General features: G+C 39.4%; 1 protein-coding gene across 3 annotated transcripts in view; it reads left to right on the top strand.

Annotated features, from left to right (window-relative positions):
* The window catches only part of LAMA3 (laminin subunit alpha 3), a 2,187,360-nt gene that overhangs the window by 2,139,667 nt on the left and 27,600 nt on the right, over positions 1-20,093 (top strand). For all 3 annotated transcript variants that reach the window (XM_044065357.1, XM_044065355.1, XM_044065356.1), the window contains exons 75-76: positions 9,527-9,620; positions 19,884-20,003. In XM_044065357.1, the coding sequence (XP_043921292.1) occupies positions 9,527-9,620; positions 19,884-20,003 (214 nt within the window). The remainder of the gene's footprint in view (positions 1-9,526; positions 9,621-19,883; positions 20,004-20,093) is intronic.

The raw sequence follows: 20,093 nt of genomic DNA, 5'->3' as shown, positions 1-20,093 counted from the left end.
CTATGAAAGGTTGAAAATCAACCTGCCGAACGTCCCTTTGTGCGAACCAGAATGACGAAAACTGTCATTTCGAACTGCACCGATGCTCGAAAATCAGCAAATTGAAAACCAGATTCGCTGATTTTCAAACTACAATTATGAATACAGATTGTAATGCAGGGGGGGCAAGCCCACCTGCACTTCCCACACCCCCCTTACTTTATTATTCTAACTCTGAGGTCACACTATAGTGGGGAACGGGTCCACTTCCCGATCCCCACTATAGTTGCACTTCACACCCACAATGCCAAGAATCTGCAATGAGCGAATGTCAATGTGCATTCGCTCATTTCACATTCGCTGCATTTCTATTTGGGTATCTGAAAACTTGAAAACATACTGCTGCACAACTGTCTTTTGACAATGTGCGTTTCAAGTTTTCAAAGGTAAACCACCTATATATATATATATATATATATATATATATATATATATGTGTGTGTGTGTGTGTGTGTATATACATATAGATATATATATATATATATATATATATATATATATATATATATATATATATATATATATATACACACACACATATAGTTCCACTTCAGAATCTTGAATTACTGAAAACTCGAACTTCATATGGTCGAGACCATATGATCGGGTTTTCAGAAACTCGAAATTCCAAAGTGATATAAAAAAAAAGTAAAATACATCATTTCCAAAACACAGCTGCTGAAATTGCTGCTCCCCCCTGCACCCACCACACCCCCCCTACTTAAATATACCAATTCCAAGATCACACTACAGTGGGGAAAAGGGAAATCTCCTATTCCGTGCTGTATGCAGAAGCATAGAACAGGAGATATTTCCCATTTCCTCACTACAGTGCGATAACAGAGATGGTATATTTAAGTAGGGAGGGTCTAGGGGGATTTGCTCCCCTGCAAAAAACTTATTTTCAACTAAAATACGTTTTTTTCTTTAACATTTCACAATTTTGAGTTTCTGAAAAGTCGATCATATGGTCTCGACCATATGAAGTTTGAGTTTTCATTAATTCGAGATTCTGAAGTGGGAGGACCACACACACACATATATATATATATATATATATATATATATATATATATATATATATATATATATATATATATATATATATATATATATATATAACAATTTATAAACTAATTCGGAACAAGAATATCACAGAGAACATGAAGAGTCCTGATCCAAACCTGAGACAGCATCAAACATATCCGTAGTGTCTTCCTTCAATGAGTGATCTGATTTTTTTAAGACAGATTTTTTTTTTTTTAATTTTATTTTTGAGAATTTGACAGAAGAAAAAGGAGAACATTCTGAAGAAATACACTCTTTCTGAATTGTAGAAAGCCCTTCTGGGAGTAGGCAACTTTAAAACCTCCCAGCAGCTTTGTCTGTTAGAGTCACTAAAGCCTAAACAAATCTTACAATAACTTGTGTTGTGTGAGGATCTCTAACAAAGCAATCACTTAATGTGTCCATTGACAAGTGGGTTGGGCTGAAAAGAGTCACATGTTGAAAATAAGTGAGTTGACCTCATGAGTTGTGTAATGGCAGTCCCAACCTCAAGGGAAATGAGAAGAAAAATGTTTGCCTTAAAGGAACCGGATTTCACAGTTGCTCGCAACAGAAAATAAAAAGGCATAATAGAAAGCAACATACTTAGAGCAAGTTTTGAAATAAAGTTTTCTTCAAAATGTCTTCAAATCCTAGCTTCAGTTCTGTGGCATAACAGGACGGAGTCCAAAACTGAACCCCATGATTGCAGTTGACTTAGGGCTTGGGCAGTGAACAAGCTGGTGTAGGGGGTCAGAAAGAGTAGCTAGTGTCAGCTTGTCCATCCAGTGAAGAAGGTTTGGGGTTTCTGCTTACAATGAGGAATTTCCAGTGGAGGTAGGTAGGTAAATTCTAGTCATGAATGAGACTACCATCTGTTTGGCAACAAAAGGGAATTAGTAGGAGGAGGAGTATTGCCAGGTATGGTGTTGCATGTAACATCATGCACATGGTCCATCTTACTTAGGGTTTCCTCATCCCTTCCTACCAAAAATCCCTGCCTTCTCTCCTTCATTTTTGAGTATAGGTAATAATCTTACAAGGAGATTACTTGTCTTAATCGATATGTCAGAATTTCACCAGTCCACAGGAGGGACAATAAACAGAATTCAGTGAAAAAAGGGCAGAGATCTGACACAGAGGGGGTGTGAGGAGGCAGAGCCAGATCATGGTCAAATGGGATCCTAGACAGGGTAATGGATTGGAAACCCCCCCCCCCCCCCCGCAGCCATTCCAGTGTCCCATTACTTGGCTATTTTTCCCCATTTACCATAAACACTGTTCAAACCTGTCAGTGTGATACTATTTTCATCTTTACTTCTACAATGATTACAGATATTTGGATTTAATTTATAACTGTTATTTCAAAATGTATAGTACAAACACTGATAGCCATTTTCTGTACAAAACAATACAGTCTTACAGTGAAAACAGACCGAGCATGAACAGTAAACTTCTCAGCCCTTGAAATGGCATTGAATCTGACATTCAATGAAAATGTATCTGGCCATTGGTAGATTAAGTTTACCTTTGGGCTGTTTTGAAACCAGAGACCAATAATTTTTTAGGACCATGCATGAATGCATGCATGTTGTTTGGTTCACCTTCCTGATTGTATTAATTTATATTCCTTGTATAATACATGACCACTTGCTAGAGTGGGTTTTAAATTCACAGTTTTGAACATCTTTTCCAATAAGGAATGAAACAAAACGTATAAACCAATAATGACAAAACTACCCATTTCAAATCATTTCAACCATAAAAGGACACTAAAACTTCATTACAATCCACCAATATCAGTTAATATGCACAATCTGTGCAGAAGTAAATGTCATCTGAATAACTCCACATTACAGAGATATGTAACTAATGAAGTGCCTAGGTTACATTAAAAATGGTAAGCTGGTAATATTGCAGTAGGGAATGGCTGGCAAACTGACAACATATTCACATATTCATAGTTCGTAGGTCCGTAGGTTGGTACTGGGCTATCTGCCCGAAGGCATATATTAGCCCAGCCACATTGTGCGGTATTCACCACCCCTTTAGTAGTTCCCTAGACCCTTGTACTAGCAGCTAGTACCCTTGGCCCCTATCTAGTAGTGCTGTTGGTGTGATCCCCGGTGTGAACTTTCTGTTACCCTTCCACTCATCAAGGTTCCTCTTGAAGAGTAATAGTGAGGGGCTCTGTCTTATGTAGATTGGGACCCTGTTCCATAGTAAGGGAAGTCTCTGCAAAGGGAATCTATCCCTCCAGCATGTTCTATTCATTGTTGTGTTGAGGTTTATATCCCTAGAGCGTGTAGTTCGAGTAGATTTGGTTTTGCTAAGATGGAGCATGTTCAACAATTCTGGGTTGGACATGGCTCTGTACGTTAGACAGAGATCGCCTCTGAGAAAGCGGTATGCAACAGAGAACAGTCTTAGCTTTTTCAATCATGCTGCATAGGGCAACTGTTTCAGGCCAGTAATCCTCTTGGTTAGGTACCTCTGTGGTCTTTCCAGCTGCTGGAGATGTCTAGCCAGGTACATTCCAATTGGTGCATTGTACTGAATAATGGGTCTGATGAGGGAAGAGTAGAGGGGCACCATTACATCCTTAGATCTTGATGCAAACCCTTTCATGATCAGATGGGTCACATAGAAGGATTTTCTAACCACTTTGGCAACATGGTTATCAAAGGAAAGCTGACTATCTACTTGGGTCCCTAGATCCCTTATTTCTTCTTCAGATTTCAGGGGATTACCTCCTATGTTGTAGTTTGCAGGTACTCTGTTTTTTCCAAAGGGGATTACTATGCATTTTTTTGCATTTAGCTTGAGACCATGGCTTTGACACCATGCATCAGTCTCATTTAGGCCCTTCTGGAGGATCTCCATGTCAGCTGGATACTCTATTATAGCACCCAGTTTGCAGTCATTTGCAAACTTAGTCAGCCACAGCCCTTCCGTGCTTGCCTGTATTTCTGAGAAGTATATGCCAAACAGGAGGGGCCCCAGGACAGAGCCCTGAGGCACACCACTCATTACTGGTCTGGATTCAGACATAGATCCTGCTACTCTTACTTTATGGGATCTGTCTGAGAGCCAGTTTGTGATCCATCTTGTGACGTAAGGGTTTATGCCCAGGCTGGTGAGCTTATCAATAATGAAACACAAGCCCTCGCACGTACGACTGCCCGGCCAACCAACCTTGGAGAAAACACAAAAAAAGCCAGCAAGATAGTTCCACTGTTTAATATAAGGCAAAAAAGAGGACAAACATGTCTAAATTCAAATACTCATGCTAGTTTCGGCACAAGCCTTCATCAGTGAGTAAAAATTGTTAAACAATTCACTACCAACGTCAGTATAAATACTGTAGTGAACCAATAAGAAAATAGACATTCTCATAAGGCTCCTGAATCAGATTTAAAGCAACACAGCACAATTAATTAGAATACATGTGGTAATACATGTTTGTTTAAACCAATTGATCATACTCAATATAAAATGGTCTAAGAGAAGTACACAAATACTATTTATCAACATAATACTTAATATAGTGCTGTATTGGTTATGAAAATGAGTGGCATAAATGCAACGTTAGAGGTAATATGGTACAACATTAATCAGCATATAAATTATAAATGGTCATTGAGACCCGGAACAGTGATAACACACTTAATACCAAAATTCATCGAAAATATCGCCAGTTTAACACCCTGTTACATGCTAAGAGTATGCACCCACGTCACACCATCCGGAACATCCCTAAATCTCAATATCTGAGAATTCGGAGAATTAATTCCTGTCAACAGGATTACACAGCAGCTAAAGCCGATTTAAAAACAAGATTCTTGGATAGGGGCTATTGTACTTCTGACATTGAATCTGCTAGGATTCATTCGGACAAACAGGAAAGATTGTTGGAATACAGGGACAAGAGCCAAAATACCAATAGCCCTCAAATCAGATTGATCACTACCTTAGGTAAAAACCATCAAACAGTTAGGCAGGCGGTTAATCAAAATTGGAACATCTTACTAGCAAATGATTTTTTGAGGGGCATTCTAGACAATCAGTGCTCATTCTCATTTAGACGTGGCAAAACGTTGGGCACTTTGTTTTCCCATTATAAACATAGAGAAAGTGGGGCAGCTAAATATAAACAACTAACCATCATGGGGGATGAGTTACTGGGTACATTCAGATGTGGACACTGTATATCTTGTGTTCAAGTTAACCAGCTTAAACAATTCTCGAGCTCCAACACTAGCAAAGTATATGACATTAAGGTTTTTGGCAACTGTTCAACTAGCTGGGTTATATATTTGGCTACATGCCAATGCAAGTCATTTTATGTTGGCAAGACATCAGGTTCATTACGTATCAGAATTGGGGAACATCGTAGTGATATTCGTAATCACAAAACATCTAATGCATTATATTTACATACAGTTAAACATCCCAGTGCTAGGTTTATGTTTACCATTATAGACAAAATTACAGGTAACAGGCAAAATCAGACAGGATGGCAAGGTATTTTAAGCCATAAAGAAAGATATTGGATTACACATCTAGGAGCCCTTTTTCCTCCGGGTCTCAATGACCATTTATAATTTATATGCTGATTAATGTTGTACCATATTACCTCTAACGTTGCATTTATGCCACTCATTTTCATAACCAATACAGCACTATATTTAGTATTATGTTGATAAATAGTATTTGTGTACTTCTCTTAGACCATTTTATATTGAGTATGATCAATTGGTTTAAACAAACATGTATTACCACATGTATTCTAATTAATTGTGCTGTGTTGCTTTAAATCTGATTCAGGAGCCTTATGAGAATGTCTATTTTCTTATTGGTTCACTACAGTATTTATACTGACGTTGGTAGTGAATTGTTTAACAATTTTTACTCACTGATGAAGGCTTGTGCCGAAACTAGTATGAGTATTTGAATTTGGACATGTTTGTCCTCTTTTTTGCCTTATATTAAACGGTGGAACTATCTTGCTGGCTTTTTTTGTGTTTTCTCCGAGCTTATCAATAATACCTGAATGGGGAATGGTGTCAAATGCTTTAGCAAGGTCAAGGTAAGCCGTGTGTACCTCCTTTCCCTTATCTATAGCCTGAGTAACTGTCTCAAAGAAATCCACCAGGTCCAGGAGGCATGATCTGCCCTTGACGAAGCTGAACTGTGTGGTGTCCAGTGACTGGAGGTTCCCAATCTCTCCATTTATGAGTTCCATAATGATTCGCTCCATAGCCTTACAGATCAGACTGGTCAGGCTTATTGGTCAGTAGTTCCCAGGGTCAGTTGTGGCCCCACCCTTGTGTATCGGGACCACCGTTGCCGTGCGCCATTCTATCGGCACATATCCTGTGGAGAGGCTGAGACTGAACAGGGTATTAAGATGCAGGGTTAATTCCTTTTGGAGCTCGCGTATGATACAGCCTGGGACACCATCTGGTCCCATGGAGGCAGTGTTTTTAGCTTTAGATAGAGCCTTGTTAACCAACGTATCAGTAATAATTGGACTTACACAATCCCCTGGAATGGTAATAGGCCCTGTAGGTGGTCGGGGGGGGGGGTTTGCACTGAACCTGTCAGCCAAGATGTTGGCAATGTCAGAAGGGTCGCTGCATTTTGTTCCATTATGTACTAGCTCAGAACAGACCTGAGCATTGCCATTTAGGTTTTTGACGTAGCCATAGAAGGCCTTATGGTTATCCTTGGCATCCTTGGCAACTTTCTTTTCAAAATTAGCTTTAGTTGACTTGATGAGGGCCCTCAATTTCTTACTAATGCTGATCAGGGATGATTTTTCTACTTGAGATTTGGCCTTTTTTTGTATAAGTCTCCTTTTATTGTAAAGTTTGCTTATGGCCGGGGTCCACCAGACTGGTTTCTTCCTGCTTGAGGATGGAGTCTTGGTTTTATTTGGGATAGCACGGTCCATGCAATCCTGAAGATGCATATAGAGTGCCTTGGTGTAGGATTCCGCATCCTGGATATCATTATCCTTCTGCAAGGGAATAGTGAAGCTTTCCACTTCAGATGCAAGTAGTTTGAAGTTTGTTTTGGAAAGGTTTTTGACTATGGTTTCTTTGACTGGGGGAGGTGGAGGGGTGAGGATGTCCAGGGTTATCAGTTTGTGGTCAGATCTGACCAAGGAGGGTGTGATAACGGGTGTGGTACAATGGGCGCCCATATTTGTGATGATTAAATCCAATATGTTGTCCCCTGTAGTGGGGGAACATACTAGTTGTTCAAGGGCATTTGAATTTATAAATTCTATGAATCACTGAGCATAGGAGTTGGAACATTGGTAGTTCGCCCAGTCTATACCAGGGTAGTTGAAATCACCCAAGATTATGGTGTTGGGTAGGACCTTTATATTTTCCAATGTCTCAAGGAATGCAGAGTGAGCATCTTGGGACATGGTGGGCGATCTATAACCAGCTACGACTTGAAATGTGGTTTTGCCTGCTGATAGTTGCATGGTTACTAGGCATCTCATCCAAACAAGGACAAACTCAGCAGTGAAGAACCCCCATCCCCCTTAAAATACCCTGTAGTGTTAGCAAGATGTTTACATGGTGTGGGAGTAGAACCACAGCCTTCTATACCAAAGGCAAGTACACTACCTATTCTGTCATTAATATTGCTTTTAAATTGTATAGCACAAACACTGATGGCCATTTGCTAAAGAAAATGGTTGCACATTGAAAACAGACTCAGCATGAGCAACAGTAAACCTCTCTTCCAATGAAACTCACAATTCCTGGAAAAATACACTGAAACTCTTAACATAACTTTAACTTCTTAACATAAGAAGTCTGGACAAAGCCTAAAATAATGGGGAGACAAAGGCTCAAAATCAGGGACACCTTTTAATTACTGCTCTTATAAACTTAGAAAGTTGCTGGAATTATATGTTTGCATCAGCATGCATTTTATGATGGATATAAAGTCTGAAATTCAAATTTCTGTCATTATTTAGTGACGTCAATCCTTAATGACTTCTCAGAAAACCACAAGATTTATGAGGAACAGACCAGCAATATGAGGCAAAAATTTGGACAGTTAAGTGGTATGACTTTTAAGTAGTCTGGTAGTTTATGTAGAGGATTTGGGGTCTTGTTTCTTATAACCAAGGTACAGGGTTTGACCCTGAGCAAGTTAATTAACTAACCTGCCATCCCTATCTATGGTATTTCACACACAGCCACACATACATTACCAAAAGGCTTCCTTGGAAGCCTTGTCTCAAAAGGGAACTTTAAATTCTTCCAATGGAAAAGAAAAAGAAAAGGAACCCAAGAAATTTTGCAGCAACAAAAATATGCATCTGTTGATCTTATGCTGCTTCTCAGGATGTATGTATGTTGATGCATGCACAGATGCAGAGTGCGTTCTTAAAGAAGAATGCTGCTAAAAATGCACATGTAGTTTTATAATTAAATATTATATAATTTTAATTAATATATTAATATATAATTAAATATTGTGGCAGCCCCCTGGCCAGCAGGCTTTCCCAGCCAATGGGTTCTAGGCAACTGCCTAGGTCACCTAGTGCTGGATCCAGCTCTGTGAGGTGAGCAAAAAAAAATCTTCAAGTTCTGAAAAGAAAAGGCAGTATGGAGCTAATTTTTCTGTTCTTGGCTAGAAAATAAAAAATGGAGAAAGAGAGATAGTGGCGAGGGCAGAGTGTTGCATAACGGGAAAGGAAAGGGAGTCTGGCAGCCTTTATTTCAATCTCACTGTTGTATGACCATAGAGTTAGTATATATAAGTCTGGGGATATCCCCGACATGAGGGTGCAGGGGGGCTCTGTGGTGCATTGACATGATTCTTGGATGGGAGGTAAAGGGTTAGACTGGAAGACCTCTAAATTCAGTGTGACTGCCAACCTTTCTATTTTTCTGGCTTGCAGTTGCACCAACATGCTGCTACACAATGGTCTCCCCTCACCCAGTGACATTAAGATTTAGTGAGTGGGGTGCTGCAGGCAAGACTAGAAAGGATATCTAGCGGTCTCCCCTATACTGATGGCTATGCCATGCATAATGAACATATATGACAATGTACCTGCTACCACACATTTCCACTTAGACTCCTGTGTGAAGTTCTTTACATTTGATTAAAAGAGCTCGCCTGTTTTTTACTAGAGTCTCTCCCGTGCCTTAACTTAAAGTATTCTTTTGAGGGCTGTCCGCTGATCACTCACTAAGGGCCCACATCCATGTGGCTGACATTCTGCTGCCTGGTAAACTACCATAACCTGTGTTGCTGACTCACAAGCAAACAGATTTCCCTACATCATCAGGCCAGCAAGAGGCCCTTACAGTTACTGGCTTCACTGAATTTGGAGATAAGATGTACCAATGTTACATGTATGTTTTTTTTCTCTTTCCTAACAATGGTTATGTTATTTTTGCAGCTGGCTGTCCATGTGAACAATGGTGCTGGTGATTTCTGGACTTCTGTTACTCCTCAGCAGTCTCTATGTGATGGACAGTGGCACAAAGTTGCACGTAAGGATCACAAGAAATATCACAGATTTTATTAACAGTGACTATTGATATTTAAGTGAGAGTACTTTCCAGGGCAAGTAAAATCATGGTTTCTGGTTACCACATAGGAGTATGAAACTTTATAGAAATGGACATCAAAAGATACAGAGTCTTTTCAACTATTTTGTCAGAAAAGTTGTTATAACAAAGAGAAAGTACTTCATAACTAAAATATGTTTAGAAAAAGCAGCACATAGCTATAAATTATATCAGCTAAAACATTATTTAGGATGATGATAATGTGTAGAAAATGAAAATTTCATACATCTACAAACACACATGCTCTTAACAAATGAACAACTTTTCACTGAAAGTCATTGCACACTGAGTTTGGATTATCTTACATTTTCAGGAGTTGGACTAAAGTGACACATCTTGACTGATAATAGCTGCAAAAGGCATCTACACACGTGAAATGACAGTTTGTACACAAGATATCATGTTCACTAACTGACCCTGTGGAACAGGATTCTGCACTTTTAGATCTGAGTGGTATTTAAAATTTGCCTGCACTGACAGGAGACCTGCATTTGATTCATGGGCCCTGCTATTTTCAAGTTCAGAGTACAGCAGCACTGAACCAATGCAGCCAAACACGCCATGTATGGCTAGAGCCACAACAAGGGTGGGGTGAGAAGAGAGGTTTTCCCAACCACAAACAACTGGGGGAGAGCAATCAACACTATCTCCTGATCTGTCCTTGTAATAGTACTGCCTGTAGGATGTAATTATTTAAACAGCTCTGAGTACCAGGCATGAGTGCGGCTTCTTAAATGACAGTGATATTTCAGTGTGTTTATGAAGTGTAGCAAGGAACTCCATGCTACAGTTTAGCAAATCTCCAAAATTGTAATGAGTGTTGCCAAACTGTAGCAAGTAGTTGCTGGCAAGAATCATGAATGCCAATTTTTGGCTTCATCCAGGCAATGAGCTTCATTATTATATTTTAAGCAAATTGGAGGGCTTTTGTTCTTCTTCTTTGGCACAGTTGACAGCCTGTCTACAGTTCTGAGCAGGGCTGGGTCATACATGCTTTGAAGTGAGTATATCGGTACAGCCTTAAATGGAAGGCCCCTCAGGGTGCCTAGATAGGTGCTAGTACTAGTTGTGCACATTTCTACATTCCAAAAGTAGCACAGCACACACACCCTTCTTCCCCCTGCATAAACACCACACGGTAATTTTGTAGTTCTCGTGGCCCATTGAACTGTTCTCAATTTCCAAGGTCACCTAAAACAATTAAATATTTTCACAAATACTACCCTGCTGGAAACACAGTCTAAGCTCTCACTTCCATTTCCGTAAATCACAAAAGCAACTTTAATCTTCAAAGTCAGATGCCACGCGACTATTGTGATTGAACCTTTGAGCCACCTGTTTTCAATATGTTGCCTTTCTCTTTTATGTGTTCGATTGAATATATACTGAGGTTTCTTATTCTTGCCTGTATGTCACTGGAAGAAACTGTTACACTAACTTAGTGCCAAAAGTGTGTCTTTGAATAAATGCTAATTCTATTTAGCTCAGCAGCTTGCTAACCCTCCATACTGTTTGGGCCTTTTAAGGCCAGCAGTTAAAATCACAATGTCTCTCTTTTGTGGCTTGTGGATGCAGGAAACTTATTACATATTTCTAGCCTATGATTTTCTGACCTGCGCACAAGATTTTACATTATTTTGACAGTACTGTTGCTCATCTGCCACATCCTTAACATTCCTTGAACCTTACTGGGTTACTTTTAATTTTTTATTGTATCCTATCTGTTGCAGCCTTTGAAACCCTTTTTTAAAAAGGCATGTTTCTTGTTTTAGCATATCCTCAGTATATGCAATGATTTGCATTCTTTGCCCAGCAGTATTGTAATAGGCAAATTCATCAGGCTGGGCAATGTACACCATCATCCACATCACTTGCAGTACATTAGCGAAGTCTTGAATGGGATTAGTAACCTTGATCTTATTTACTGGCTTTTCAGTTCGTTTACAAGTCTTATACTGTAGTGCCAAAAAACTTTTTGAAAATGAAGGTAAGCTATGTTCATTGAACTGTCACTCCACCCCACCCCTGGCTGATTTGTTGTTAATTTTATTACATCTAAGTCTCCATCCCAAATTTTAAGATAACCTGCTACTCTTTCTTTTAATAGAGACATCATTCTGTGTATCACTGTATAACCTGTAGCTGTCGATGTTCCTACTGTTCCAGTGCTAATGACAAATTTAATTGTCATTTTCTATTCATCTCCAGCATGTCCCATTGCCAAAGATGTCAAAGGCAAAGTTACTAGTTCATAGGTGTGTACTAGACTAATGGCCCTGGGGCCTTTACAAGCCTAGCCCATAGGATTACCCTGGCATTGTGACACCCGACTTTAGTTCCCAGTGCCTCTGTCGAGTAAAGCCACTGGAGTGATCCCTGGGGTGACTTTTCTATTTCCCATCCACTCAACAAGATTTCTCTTGAGGAGGGGCAGTCAGGTGCTCTGCTTGACATGTATAGGAAGTCTATTCCATAGCATGGGTAGTCTCTGGGTTATGAACCTGTCCCTCTAGCATGTTCTGTTGATTGTGGTAATGAGGTTGAGGTCTCTGGAGAGTGTGGTGTGGAGGGATTGGTATTTTTTTAGATGTAGTATTTCTAACACAGCTGGGTCAGACATGGCTTTGTAAGTCAAGCAGAGATCACCTCTAAGTAAATGATATGAGACAGAGAAGAGTTATTGGAGTTATTTTAGTCTGTCCATATAGGACAAATGTTTAAGGCCTAGGATCCTTTTTGTGAGGTACTTTTGCGGCCTCTCCAGTTGTTGCAGGTGTTTAGTGAGGTACATGCCAAATAGGGCATTGCACTCAGTGATTGACCTAATGAGGGAAGAGTAGAAGGAGACAATGACCTCTTTCTTCCTGGATGCAAAACCCTTACTAATGAGATGTGCCACATAGAAGGACTTTCTGACCACAGTGGCAATGTGGTGGTCAAAAGAGAGGTTGCTGTCAACCTGTGTTCTCAGATCTCTCATAACGCCTTCTGTGTTCATAGACTACCATTGATGTGGTACTTCATGGGAACCAGGTTTTTCCCAAATGGGATGACGACACATTTTTTGGCATTGAGCTTAAGGCCATAGTTCTGACACCAGTCATTGGTCTCAGTGAGGCCTCCTTCTGTATGATGTCACCATCACTCGGGGAGTTAATAATAGCAACCAACTTCCAATTGTCTGTGAACTTTGTCAGCCAGAGTCCCTTCGTGTTGGCCTGGACTTCAGAAAAGTAGATACCAAACAGAAGAGGACCCAGGACCAAACCTTGTGGGACTGCACTTGTGACTGGTCAGCAGTCTGACTTGGAGTCAGCGACTTTCACACTGTGGGTTCTACCTATGAGCCAGTTTGCAACCCACCTAGTGATATAGGGGTTGATGCATAGCTTAGTGAGTTTTTCTATGATTCCTGAGTGATGAATGGTATCAAAGGTCTTGGCCAGATCAAGGTAGGCTGTATGGACCACCTTGCCTTCATCCACAGCTCTGGTGACTGACTTAAAGAAGTTAACCAAGTTGAGCAGGCATGATCTACCCTTCACAAAACTAAACTGTGTGGGATCCAGAGTTTGGAGATTCCGTATATCCTTGTTTATTAGGTCCATGATGATGCATTCCATAGCTTTGCATATCAGACTCATCAGGCTAATGGGGCAATAGTTCCCAGGGTCTGTAGTCACTCCTCCTTTGTGGAGAGGGATAACTGTAGCAGTGCACCATTTGGTAGGGACAAAGCCTGAGATGAGGCTGTGATTGAACAGGACACAAAGGTGAGGTGCCAGTTCACTCTGTAGTTCATGTAGAACACAGCCAGGGGATATTGTCATGTCCCATAGAAGCTATATTCTTGGCCTTGGACAGTGCTGTTTTAACCTGTGCAGCAGTAATACTGGATGCCTAGCAATCTACTGGTAGTGTGACTGGTCCCCGGGGGGGGGGGGTTAACGCTGGCACTGAATCTGTCAGCCAGTATATTGGCAATATCTGTTGCCTTGGTATAGGAGGTACCATTGTGCAGTAGCTCAGAGCAAATCTGGGTATTGCTGTGGAGATTCTTTACATAACTATAGAAGGCCTTGTGGTTGTCTTTACTATCTGCTGCAATTCTGTTTTCATAGCTAGTCTTAGAGGATTTGATGAAGGATCTCAACTTTTTGTTGAGGCTGATAAGGAAGTTTTTCCAGTCTTGGTACTTCACCTTATTCCACATCAGTTTCCTCCTTCTGTTGTAGAGTTTGTTTATGGGAGGGGACCACCAGACTGGCTTCCTTTTCTTGGAGGAGAGCATCTTGGTTCTGTTGGGTATGGTGAGATCCATGCATGTGTGTCCGTGTTCGTACAGTCCATTGGTGTATGATTCAGCTGTCATGCAACTGATCACCATTTGCATGGGTGCCATGAAGTTAGCCACCTCTGTTTTTAGGAGCCCAAAGTTAGCTTTGGAGAAGTTTTCCATGGTAGTTACCTTTGCGGGGGGGGGGGGGGGGGTGGATTTCCAAGGTGTTTAGTTTGTGGCTGGATCTAACCAGGGAGGAGTTGACTATTGGTGTAGCGCAGTGGTCACCCATGTTAGTAATGACCAGGTCAAGGATGTTGCTACCTCTAGTGGGGGTAAGAACAAGCTGGTCCAGGGCACTGGAATTTAATGAATTCCAGGAAACGTTCAGCAAGTGTATTGGTACATGAGTAGTTTTCCCAGTTAATGGAGGGGTAGTTGATGTTGCCCAGTATGAGAGTGTTAGGTTGGACCCTAATATTCTCCAGGGTGCTTAGAAACATGGAGTGTGAGTCTTGGGACATGGTTGGGAACCTGTAGCAGGCTATGACCTGAATTGCAGTCTTACCCAATTTTAGCTGCACCTGAAGTATCTCAGATGCTTTATGTTGGGTTACTAGTCTGGAGGTGTTTGCATCCTTTATGAATATGTAAACACCACCACCTTTGGAGCTTTGGTCCAAGTTCTGGGGCCAAAAGGTGTGGAATGAATTATAGCCTGGTAGTGCAGGGGTGCTTTCTGCTGGCTTGAACCATTTCTCTGTTACGGCTCAAATGTTGATGTTCTTCATTTTAAGGAGTGCTTTGAGCAAGTGCATTTTGAGATTTAGACTTCTAGCATTGAGCAGCATGACCCTTAGATTGCATTTGTTTGTAGCTGTTACGGTGGTAACTTGGTCTTTGTAACACTGCCTAAAAAAGGCACTATAGGGGTGGCAAGAGCCTTGGCCAGTATCCAGAACCCCAGGGGTAACAGATGCAGGCCATCTTTGGCAAAGCATTGAGGTCTGTCAATCATGTCATCCCAGGCAGGCAGATACTGGATCCCCTTAGAATGACACCAGAAACTTAGCCAATTGTTGAAATCAATCATTTTCTGCTTGTGCTGTGATATCATTCTGGGTTGATGGTAGGATGCTGCTCAGGGCTAGGGTCATACCCACCTGGGCTACATAATCCAAGAGCTCCTCCATGTCTCTTCATGTAATTCAGGGAGGTACGTCTCAGGTCATTCACACCCACATGTACAATGACAGAGTCATATTTGTACCTGTTGTTGAGGGACCCGAGTGTGTTTTTTTTTTTTGGCACAAGTTATACAAGTATTCTGAAATGCTGTCCATCCATTTTCTTGACTTTCTAAGAGTTCCTTGAAGAGTTTGTTTTTGATATACATAGTGGTGCCCATCGTTTGTCCTTCAATTACTTCATTGCCTTTCTGGGAATTCCAAGCTTTTTTTATTTCTTCTCATGAAAACAAAAATAGGCTTGCAGTATTTCTTCTTTTACTGCCTGCTTCTTCCTACAGATCTGCTTCTTTTAATGTCACAATCCTCCATGAAGATTTTATGCCATTCACTAATATTGTTTCAGAAACTCTTTACCCGTCTCTTTACAATGTGGTACTTTGCCCCTCATTTTAATAGTCCCTGTTTGACCTTCATTTTAAATTACCCTGTTCTGCCTTGCCTGACTCATACTGCTTTCCTAGCTACACACACCTGACAGCATCTTTCTTGTTGCAGATTTGCTTATTTAAAAGTCAGCCAGTGTGACACATTCATAAATTAATAAGTTAGTCTGCTGTGTTCTGGCCCTAGGGCCCTTTTGGAACACATAATCTACGAAAAATGGATTAAGCACCTTTAAACCAGCCCGGCTACCTAAATTCCTATTAACTGACTCTAGAATGATGGTTCTACCAACATTAAATAGTAGGTAATTCCAATTAATTGAAATTATTTATGTAATATAATATTGCCTTATCTTTGTTCTATTTAAATAAACAGTAGAATTCATCATCTTGTATTTTAATGTTTTATTACATCAATAAACATCAGGATTTAGTCATAATCTTAATTACATATTGCCCTGTATACTAAAATTATCCTTCCTACATCTTTCATGATAATTTAGATTAGAAAAACATTCATTTTCTTTGTGTTTTTTCCACAGCTTCTAATCTATTCAAATCCATTGCTGTGCACATACAGAAAAGCTGTTATACTCCATAGCTAGTCAATAAAGGCTCTATAAAGGTATATCACATTATCAATATTTTTAATAGGTACATTTTAAAAGCAAACCCACCTGTGTAAAATTGTTAGAAATAATGATCCCCAAGAGTTTATAATAAAACACCTCTTCCAAAATTAAATCCTGCACACAAATATTCTGTATTATACTTAGTTTTTAAAGTACATAACTTTACATTTCAGTGCTAAATGTTATTCCATCATCAGATGGCCATTCAATGGTTATCCTTAAATAACCATTAATTTCCTAATAGGCTTTGTTATGGCAAATAAGAATGGCTATCTTGTGGTCATCTACCTATCCAGTACATAAGCTTGTTGATCCAACAAATGTTCTGGTACTGTACACTGATTGCCTTCATGTCCTCTTCCTAGTTGTCTTCTTTCCGTGGCATCTCTGGTATATTACCAAATTCATTTGCCTAAAATTTGTCCCTTTATCTTTCTTGCGCTGAACCTTACTGCACGGGAATTGCTGATCTTCTTTCTAGCATGTAATTGTAATTCTGTAACCATTCTCTTTTTGGAAACACTACTACCGTTTTGCTTTCTTTTCATTTGTACCTCTGCTCACTGTCAGTATGCATAGTTTTCAACTTCTTGCTCAAAAATCAAGGACACGGAGACAAATAATCTGGGACAAAGGCTCAAAATCAGGGATAGTTTTAAATATTACTTTAATTCAGTTAAACAGTTAATAGGCCAAAACATTTTACATCATCATATGCTTTCTGAACAGTAATCGTCTGCATTTAATGTGGTGGAGTATGTCTGTGAGCTACAAATGCGCTGTTTCCTGTAGCCAGTGGAACAGGGCTTGACTCCTGCCACCTCCATTTGCCTACAGTGTAAATCTGAGTAAGTCACTTGATCAGACAGTGCTCCCAGGTCTCCTCTATAAAGGGACACTTTTGTTTAGTTGTTTTTCCTGATTAATAGATGTGTTAAACATGTCTAATGTCTGGTATTGTTAACTGACTGAAACCCTCAATGATTTTGCAGAAAATCAAAAACTATTTGCAGAGAATGCAAGATCTGTCCTTCTTTATATCTAACCCTGCTTTACTAGTCTGCCCTACTGTATGCGTCAAGGCTGTACAGGTAAATTAGGGGATCAGTTAAGTTCAGTTAAAGGACTCATGTATATTCACAACAGGGGCCTTGTATTCCATTAATTTTTGAGGTGATTATGTTTTTCATAGAAATCATGAGAGTTACAAAGCAATTCATTTTCATGACCATTAACACCCAAGTGTGTTATAGATAAAAATAAACAGTTTTTTTTTCAACAAAATATCTAAAAGATGTAAATATAAATATAATTTATTACAATTACACATGATAAAATGCTTAAAATGTTCATGACCTTGATTATGTACTAGCTACAAAAGTAGTCGTTAGTGCATTTTAATGTCTCATGCATGTTCTTGAATTCTCATCTGACTCTGTCAGGTGATCCGACAGATAACGTACAAATTATAAGAACACTTTAAACCATACATAAGAGCTCTCATACAACAGTTAAAAGGCTGTACATCTTTACATAAATTACCATTGATATAAGAAAGGGACATACCTGGCTCATCTAGTTTCAGGCACCCTACAAGTCTAAGTTGAAGAGCAAAAATAATGTCCATTCCCTGATATAGCTAGGTCCATTTTTCATGATCTGAGCAAAAAATGAAAGGGTCCTCTACTTCAGGACTTACAGAAAATATTTTATATTGTTAAAAACTGTAGCAAACCACTTGTTACTATTTACAGCACACACAAAGCACTGAAGAATTTATGTCCTGACCCCAAATGTGGTAATGGAATTCATCTCCATACCAGCATTCAGAAATGCCCATACAGAAATTAATACCAGCACTGCACTGCTGAATCGGTATCTACCAGTCATGCTCCCTAACATCTTCTTCTTGAAGCAGCTGCCCCATTTGCCCCACCCTTGTTACAACTCTGGAATAACATTCAGTGACCAAACCCAGATATTTTGAATTAGAGCAACCTTTACAAGTAGAAGAAACTTCAGATTTTACATTAATCTCCGAAAAAAAAAATCTTCCTAGAATGAACCACTCTATCCATAAGACTAGGAGAATTCCTATAAAGGTGACCTTGGAAACAGTGTTGACAATGTCTGTAAGGTACTATCCATGATAATGATGTACCAATGCTTTCTCAAAATTCTGGAAACATCCTCAATAAAGGGTGCATAACTGGTCGCAAAATAAGCATATTCCTTATATGTGCTTTGAAAAACCCGGCTTCTACATGGGGTGATTTACAAAGTAACATTTGGTAGGAGGATTGCAAACTTTGGGTTTTGTAACCCTCCCCCCTCTTCTGTAGTTTGTATATAATATCCTGAGCCACTACCTATTATCTGAGAGCTAGTTATGATTTAATCTGTAATCTCTAATCTGTACTATATTACTTGGACCACTGAACAGATATGTGTGAGAATTCAAGAGAACATATGAGGCACGAAAAATGCTGCATGTACTATTTCCATAGCAACCCATTTCAAGCTAACATAATCAAGATCATACAATTTGGATTATCAGGTATCATTGTAGTGGCTTATATCTGTATTTAAATATGTTTGCTATTTTGTAGAAAAAGGAAACTATGTTAATTTTTGGCCACTACACATGTCTATCTAATGTCCTCAGTAATGGACTAAATGTGGGACACCAAATTGCATTATTCTTAACTTTTAAGTGGCTCCTTAATTTGTAAATGAAGTGCCATTTATATTAGCTGTCACCTTTGAAACATGGGTATTTCAGTGTTATTCCTTTGTTACTTCTTTATAACCCTGAGAAGGCATGACCCAAAGTGTTAGTTCATTAGTGACCAAAGTCTGCTTTTATCTATATGTTGCACGGACAAATGTAGTCTGTTGTCTCAAGAGACATTACTAAATGGTTAGAGAACATGGCGGGAAACTTGGGCATTTTATTTCAGCTACAGTATAGGTTCATACTATGAAGTGTTCTGAGTCTGTCTGATAAGAAAAAGGTTTAAATAAAGTCATGTGATTGAATGAAATAGTTTTCTGAACTGTATACAGTCAAGCTAAATCTTCTGCAAATAGCATTTTGCAAATGAAGTGGTATTTGAAAAAACAAAAATATTATAGTGTACATAGTCCATACTACAAACACACACATGCACAAGTAGTTTTTAAAAGGAGTTCCTACAAGCATACAAGACTGATCTAATCCAATCTAATCCAAGCATACATTCTGGTTAAATTCTTCTTTTGGAAGACTAAACATGACAAAGTGGAATTTCCATTGCATTCCATCTAATCCATTCATCTGTAGAATTGCCTGCAGAGCTGCAGTTTCTGAATGTAACTTGTATTGACTTGCACTTTATTGTAGAGCTTGGAAATGGTCAAACGTTATTAATACACTCTGTCTCTGACAGAACCAGTAGATGGTCAAACTCTAATATACAGGAGATGGATACTGCAAATTAATGTACAAATACAAGGCTACCATTTATAGGTGGCTTGCATGTTTACTTTCACTAGCCTAGTGAACTCTGACCCCTCGCAAAGAAGTATAAATCTTCTTAGTAAACTTGGCATCCTGTTTTGAACTTTCTAAAAACTTCATGCTCTTCATTTTTTTCAAACAGTAATTAAACAGAAGAATGTGGTACAGCTGGATGTTGACACAGAGAGGACTTACACCATAGGACCAACTTCTGCACTTTCCACAAACACCAAAGACCCATTGTATGTAGGTGATATACCAGGTGAGTTTTTTATATAGGAGTAGATTCTACAAACATTTTGATTTTTCTGCTGCTTTTGTTTCAGCAAGTAAGTCACTACAGCAATGCAAT

This window comes from Protopterus annectens, chromosome 3.part0 (genome assembly GCF_019279795.1).
Source record: "Protopterus annectens isolate FY-2018-M chromosome 3.part0, PAN1.0, whole genome shotgun sequence".
Taxonomy (NCBI): Eukaryota; Metazoa; Chordata; order Ceratodontiformes; family Protopteridae; genus Protopterus; species Protopterus annectens.
This window is presented reverse-complemented; position numbering and strand designations above follow the sequence as displayed.